The sequence below is a fragment of the Martes martes genome, assembly GCF_963455335.1.
Source record: "Martes martes genome assembly, chromosome: 1".
NCBI lineage: Eukaryota > Metazoa > Chordata > Mammalia > Carnivora > Mustelidae > Martes > Martes martes.
The window spans coordinates 161,752,486-161,760,240 of NC_137888.1; the positions used below are offsets into that span (position 1 = coordinate 161,752,486).

At 50.3% G+C, this 7,755-nt stretch overlaps 1 protein-coding gene across 1 annotated transcript in view; it reads right to left on the minus strand.

Moving 5' to 3' along the window:
- NUP210 (nucleoporin 210) overlaps positions 1 to 6,764 on the minus strand; it is a gene marked incomplete at its 5' end in the record, with an annotated part of 107,296 nt that extends 100,532 nt beyond the window's left edge. The window contains 3 exon segments of the mRNA XM_080811331.1: positions 1,129 to 1,313; positions 1,315 to 1,579; positions 6,742 to 6,764. Of these exon segments, the coding sequence (XP_080667457.1) occupies positions 1,129 to 1,313; positions 1,315 to 1,579; positions 6,742 to 6,764 (473 nt within the window).
- Positions 6,765 to 7,755: the final 991 nt, after the last annotated feature.

The following is a 7,755-nucleotide window of genomic DNA, read 5'->3' on the forward strand; positions in this document are numbered from 1 at the left end:
AAAGCTGCATTCTTCTCAGTCTGCTGGACAGAAGGTCTGGACCACATCACCCTGCCCAGCCAGGTCTCTCTGTCTAGGCGGAAAAAGGGGGAGCAGAGGGGCCTCTCGTTTCATTAGTTTCTGGGGTTTCCAAGATCCCACCGCCCCACAATGAATGTAGAATTCCTGAGTACCCCCAGGAAGCCAGGAGGGGAGTTGTCGAGAAAAGCCCGAGTTTTGAGCATAAAGCCTAACCCCACCCTGGACAACGTGGGGTGAATCACCAACCATTCCTTGCGTTTCATTTTTCATCTGTAAAATGGGCCTCTAGGATTTCCCACGCAACACCTTTCATCAAAGGTTTATGTTCCTCCCAAAGAGGCTGAACATCGTATAGGATTCTTCCCACACATGGCTTTCAGGCTTCTCCACAAACCCAATTCCCACACCAGTCCGGTACGGGAGATGAGTCCCCCATCACTAGACAAAATCAAGACACTTGCGTCTCCACACTAGGGCCTCGACAACCTGCTCCCCGGAATCCTGGACAAGAAGGGGAAGTAAGACCACGTGGACCCCCCATCCCCGGGGCTCTAGTGCTTTCCTCTCCCTACAGGGGAAGTCCTGAAGACCCCCTTTCCTGGTAAGGCCTTCCCTGGGCCCTCCGCAACATCCGACGCAGTTCCTCATGTCAGACGGACTCTTGCGCCCCTCCTGGCGCACAAACCACAAACAGCTAGCTGCGGGCCAGGCCCCGCTGCCTTCCAGCCCCAGCGGCGCGGAGGCCCAGGCGGCGCCATGCGCAGTGGCGGCAACCCGCGAGCACGCCGCCGAGTCCGCCGCGGCCGGTCGCTCCGGCCGGCCCTGACCGCCTGGCCGCCGCCCGAGTGCCCGGACAGCGCGCACTCGCGCACCTGCTGCGCCCGGGCCTGCTGGGGGCGCGCCCGGCCACCCCGCCGCCCCGCCCCGGCGCCCGCCCGGGCGCCCGCCCCGGCCCGGAAGCCGCGCGTGCCCGCAGGCTCCGCCGGACCAGTCCCGGGAGCTGCGGTCGCGCTCTCCACGCGCCGGCGCACCTGCAGCGCGCTCCCGCCCGCCGCCCTCCCCGGCCCCAGGGCCCTCCCTCCCCTGGCCGTGGGCCGCGCGCCTCACCAGCGGTAGCAGCCCTCCGAGGCCTCCAGCGTGAAGTTCACGCGCGTGGCCCGCGTGAAGGGCAGCAGCACTTTGGGGATGTTGAGCTTGGCCGCCGCGGCGGTGGGGCCCAGCGTCAGCAGCACCGACAGCGCGAGGAGGAGCAGCGGTAGCCCCCGGCCCAGCGCCGCCGCCATCCTCGCTGCGCTTCACCTCCGGCGACCCGGCGCCTGGCCGCCCGCGCGCTCCCCCTCGCGCCCTCCTTCCCCGCCCGCGCGCGCAGGGCCAGCAGGTGATAAGCTCCGGAGGGAGGAGGCGGAGCGTGGGCCGCGGCCTAGGGCCACTTCCTGGGCCCCGGCGGGGCCCGAGAGCGGGAACTGAGGGGGCCGAGCCCGCGGCGACCCCACCCCCGGCCCGGGCCCGCGCGCCCTCGACCACGCCGGGCGGAGGGAGGGTCTGGAGCGCGCGCGCCCTGGGCCACGCAGTGCGGGCGGGGGAGGGGGGTGGGTAATGAGATGGGGCACGCGCCCCGGGACACGTGGGGGATGGGGCCCGAGCCTGAGCCACGCTCCGGCCCGGAATGAGGGGCTAGGGCGCCCGCCCACAAGGAGTCAGCCTAAACGCGCGCGTCTGCCGGGCACCCCTCGACCTCGGGGGAATCCTTGCGCAGTTTTCTGGTCTCCACGCTCACACCCCGTGGTTTCAAACTCGCTGGCTGTTACTGGGCGCCAGTGTGGAGCCTTCCAGCCGTTCGTGCAGTCATTCATTCGGCTCTGTTCAGCGCCTCGGGCGATTGAGCCGGGCCTGGGAGAAGGGCAAACGAGGCCGCTGAGCTCCCGTGACCATGACAGTGCGCTCGGTCAGAGTGACTGACCATCAACATGCAAAGGGACAGGCACCCCGGAAGTCTGGGATGCGGAGTGCCGAGATGCCCTTCGTCCCGGTCTTACTTTACAGAAGAGGGACCCGGTACCATAAGCAGCAGCGAACCGCTGAAGCACTTGAAAGCCGGCAGGGTGCTTCCTCCCACTTTAACCTCCACACAGCCTTGCCAGAGAGAACTTATGATCCCCATTCCTCCAGGAGGAAACAGACTAAGTGGCCCAAAGACCACCCAACAAGAAGGGCAGCGCTAGGGCTCTCAGATCCCAAAGCCCTTGTTTTCTGTGCTACACCTGCTGTCTTCTGTAAGTCCCAGGGAGGTTACCCAAAGGGTGGATTCAGGGCCGATACTGCCAGAGCACACTCTGCCCCCTCTCCCCTCAGTTCAGCATCACTGAATTCGTCTGCATGCAGAAATCTTAGCTCTTAAATTCAATCTACATTTTGTGCTCTATGGTTTGTAGAGGTCTTTGTCCTGACTTGCATGAGCCGCGGGTTCAGAGGCCACAACGTGCATCAGTGCTTCTAAAATGTTCATCCATTGCACGCACAGAGGGTGGGGGGGAGTCTAGTGGGAGGTCAGGAAAGGGGTGGGGCAAGGGTGTACCAACCCAGCTCTAGTAAAAGGTTCAGGAAGTGTGCACTGAATTGTAACCAGAAAGGCACACGTTAATGCCACTGCAGGACAAGGAAGAAGATGCTGAATCTCAATCAGGCTGGGAAGGCTTCTTGGAGGAGGTGGCCACTAAACCTTTCTGGGATTCAGAGAGGTGCACATGTGTGTGCTTGCCTCCCAGGGGTCATCGGGCTTTTGGATGTGTTTTGGGTATGTTTTGTGATCAAAGCCTTAAGATCTCAGACCAGGGAATGTGTGCATTAAGGGAAACTAGATCCCAGAGCTAGGGGGCTTTCCCAGTGTAGAACCAGGTGCTGTAGGGCGGGGGGGAAATTCCAATGGGTTCTCTTCTCTGAAGAAACAGAGAAGTCAGTATGGGGAAAGCAGCACCAGAGGCGGAATCCATGTGGAAATTTCAGTGTTCTTGTTTTCACATTTCATTCATTTTTGAGTAAGTAACACAGATGGTTTAAACTAAAAAGGCCCCAAAGGGCTCCCAGTAACAGTGACTCCCACTCACTGTCACATAACCAGATGCCCTTCCCCATAGGCAACCAGTGTTTTCTGCTTGAGTGGAGAAATTGTAGATGTAGATACATATCTATAGATTGATATATCTTTAGATCAATATGTCTATATGCACTTCATCCCAGTTGTACTTATATATATATAGATTGATGTAGATATATCTATATCTAGATAGAGATCTATATCTATCTATCTATCTATATATATATATAAACTCATCATTTCCAATTTTGGCCGCTTAAATTGGCAACCAGGAGAAAGGGACTAGGCAGGACATGAGGGGATTGGAGTGTTCTGGCCATTAGGATCATGAGTTGCTGTGCCCCATCTTTCCAGATGTTGTGATTACTGAAATCAGGAACATGGTTTTTTTCACAGGTGAAATATTGTGATTGTAAAATATGACAATTAATTCACTAAAAACAAACATACATACTCTTGGCCATTTATCCCAGAAAAGTGAAAATTTATGTTCACCAGTAAAAGCTGTCCATAAAGCGTTCATAGAAGCTTTATTCAGAGTAACCCTGAAATGGAAACAGCACAGAGGTCCTTCCACGGATAATGGTTAAAGAGACTGTGGTCCACCCATCCCATGCAGTCCTATTCAGCAGTAAAGGAAAAAGCTAATGGATACCTCAGATGAATCTCCAGGGAAAAACAGCCAATCCCCAAAGGTTCCATACTGTATGACTGCATTCATACAACATACATACATACATACAACATACAAAGTTCTACAAATGGCGAGCTTCTGGGTGATTGCCAAGTGTGAGGGTCTGCCCAAGTGGGCCTGGGTGTGATGTGACTATAGAAGCTCAATGGGGGAAATCCTTGTGGTGACAGAAATGTTCTATATCTTGACTGTAGCCGTGTCAGTTTTCTGAATGCAGTATTTTCCTCTGGTTTTGCAAGACATTACCATTGGTGGGAGTCTGCCTCTCCCACTTCCTTCTGCCCTCCCCACTCCTGTGAGCTCTCTCTCTCTCTCTCTCAAATAAATTTTAAAAAGAATTTTTTTAAAAAAAGGATCTGGGTAGACACAACTTGACGACCCCCTGACAGTCAGGAAATTTCCCCCAGCAGAAAACAACCAATGGGAAGAAACAAAATGATAGATAAAACATTTTCCCCTTTACATTGTCCTCATACTTGTCACCCTCCTTTGACTCTGAACCTAGTAATGGATGGTGTCTGGGCCCAGTTGGGGTCCATTCTGGCAGCCAGCCTTCTCTGTGTGATCCATTTCCATTGCCTGCCATTGGCCCACCTTCTCTGTGTCAAGTGCTTTATCTGAAATTCAAGGAGATGGTGGGCCTGAGCAGACCACCTTCTTCAGGAACAGAGAACCTCAGCATGGAAGAGACCTCAGATTTGTGTTAGATGGTTGTCCACATGATAAGTAAAATAAGGAAATGTTTCCTGTGACTGGTATCAATGCCTCTCACACGTCTGTCATTTCCCCCCACTCTAAAAAAATTCTACAATAGCTGAGTACCACCTGTACGCTTTTTTTTTTTTTTAAGTAGGATCCACGCCCAGCATGGAGCCCAGTATAGGGCCCAAACTCACGATCCTGAGATGAAGACTCGAGCTGGGATCAAGAGTTGGTCACACAACTGAGTGAGCCACCTGGGCACCTCCGTACTATTTGTCTTTAAATGAGATTGTTTACATACATGTATTTAAGAAGAAAACTTAGTCACATCTGTAAATAGAAAACCAGTATCAGTTGCAAAAACAGAAGCAGCCAAAAAATAAATACAATGAGACAAAGGGATACCATCAAGTTACACACAGACACTGTGTCCCACCAAAGGCTCAGAGCCCAAGGCCTGCTTTCCCTGTTTACCTGGGATATGATCAAGCACTAGACAATATGGAAGATAGATTGGCCCAATCAAAGGGCCTTGTTCCTTGAGTGGATAAGGGTGGAGGGATAATTTAAAAGGCAGGCAAGGGGCACCTGGGTGGCTCAGTCACTTAAGCATCCAACTCGTGATTTTGGCTCGGGTCATGATCTCATGGGTCGTGGGATCCAGCCCCACTTTGTCTTCACACCCAGCGGGGAGTCTGCTTGAGATGCTCTCTTTCCCTCTCCCGCTGCCCCATCTCTCTCTCTCTCTCTAAAATGAAATAAGTAAATCTGCAAAAAAATAAAAGGCCAGTAACTTTTTCCCTAATGGGACGTTGTCATATTAGAGCCTATCCGCAATCTTTTTGCAAGAATTTCTTTTTTTAGTTTTGCAGTGGAGAATCTCAAACATTCACAAGAGTAGATCGGGTAGTATAATGAAACCCATGACCCTTCAGCCCCATGACCACAATCCATGGCCAATCCCGTGCCTTCTGCAGATCACCCCAAACTCCGCCCCATGTCGTTTTGAAACAAATCCAAGGGATCCTATCATTTCGTCTGTATTTCAATGTGTGTATCTCTAAAAGAGGAGGAGTCTTTTATATATACACAGTCATAATACTTTTGTCACATCCAAGAGATTAACAATGATTCCTCAGTTACATCCAGTGAGTTCAAATTTCCAACTGCCTCCTGTCATTTTTTTTTCTCATAGTTTGTGTTTTAAGAATCAGGACCCAAGTAAGATTCACATATTGCAATTGACTGAAATAAGCCTTTAATCTATAGGCTTCCCCTTTATCTCTGCTTCTCCTCTGGTGATTTCTGTGTTTCCCCTTTATCATCAGAGTACATACAGGTATGTATTTAAGAGCCCCCTCCTGCTGAGTCTGCCTGCCGTGTAGCATACTTCTGACCACCCACCACAGCACCAATGGTTTCCCTGCTGCACGAGTCTGCAGCTAGATGAGTCTGCAGCTAGGTTTTGGTCATGGGAATTTAGGAAAGGGGGAGGCAACATGAACCTTCGTGGGTCTCTGAGCTGGAACACTCAGCATTTCAGTAAAAAAAGAAGAAGAAGAAAGAGGTTGGGAGCTTTGGAATGGCTCCAGCCTTTGCAAAACGATTTCCAAAACATCATCGCGTGTAAGATAATGGCACTGTTTAATTATAGAAATTGCTCTTCTTTATCAACGTGCGGACAAGCTGCCTGCTTGTGGATCTGATTTCTGTTCATGCATATACTCTCACTCGGGAAGGTCTCACTCTTGCCACGTTCATCCTCCATCAGAATCTGTGGTCTTCCTGTGGGCTGCTGGAGCCCTTCATCCTCAGCCTCTCGCTTCCTTCAACCCCAAGCACTCTGACCACCGAGAAGCTGATTATAGCTCCACGCTGCCAGACCCCCTCGGAAGCTCAGGCTTACATATGTCAACCCAGTTGGCGAAGCCTGACACTGGCAGACATCTCCGCGGCACCAAAACCAGAGGAGGGCAGATCCTACTCCTGGCTTCCCCAAAATGCCCCAGCCAGGCCACGCAGCTCCACGCGGGAGCCGCAATAGTCAACACAGATCACGGTGCACTCCTCCCCCAGTTGGTCCCCTAGAGCCTCCCAGATGCCTTTGGAAGAGACTCCAAACTCCTTCCCACAGTCCTCAGGCCCTAAAAGACATCCCTACTTACCACACAGTGTCACCTCTTACTTGTAGCTCCCACGCCCCTCTCCCAGCCTGGACACATCTAGATACCTCATGTCTCCAGTATCTGACATCCTAGCGAGGATCATTTTTTAAATTTATTTTCAGTAGTGAACATCAAATGCAACATAATAATGGCTGGGAAAGCGATTTTTTTGCTGTTTTATTGAGCTTTAAGTCTGCAAGGAAAAAAGTGTTTAATAAAAAATAAAATATTACCATCAAAAAAGGGAAAGACAGTGGATTATGATTAATGACATTAATGTATTTTTTAACTTACATTTACGTAGTTGCCTGTTGCAATAATGAATAACGTTAGAGTGTACTGACCATTAAATAAAAAAGAGACACAATGAAAAAATAAATTTCCAATTCAGGTTAATATGCAGATTCAGTAAAACAGTTCAAGTATAAGGTAAGACTTGCACTAATCAAAAATATTATCCCTTGTGGTTGGCATTCTGTTGCATGTTTTAAAATTTAAACCAAATAAAGTGTCCAGGTGGCACAGTCGGTTGAATGTCCGACTCCTGGTTTTGGGTCAGGTCATGACCTCAGGGTCCTGGGATGGAGCCCCCCATGGGGCTCTGCACTCAGTGCACAGTCTGCTTGAGACTCTCTCTCCCTTTCCCTCTGCCTCTCTCTCTCTCTCTCTCCAAGATAAATAAATGGAAAAGTCTTTAAAAAATTTTTTTAAATAAAATTTGAACCAAATAAGAATTATAAGTGGTTGCACAAAATGGTTGAATCACAAAGGGTTTCATTTCATTGTCCTCACAATCACTATACTATCATTGTTTATTCTGAAATTACTGTGTAAACATAGGAGTGTGTATTGCCCTAGAGATTGGAGACAATAACTATCCCCAAAGCAAATTCAAATAATGCCAAAAACATTACAAACTTACTCTGGAAACAAAAACATGCGCTAAATCCATGTGTCTGGGGAGCCAGTTGTGTAACTAGGAATTTCCTGAATTAACATCCATGTATAATACATTGTTTACTACAGCCTAAGTTTTGTAAGTGTATTATTTTAGAGCTTATATGTTATTAAAATTCAAC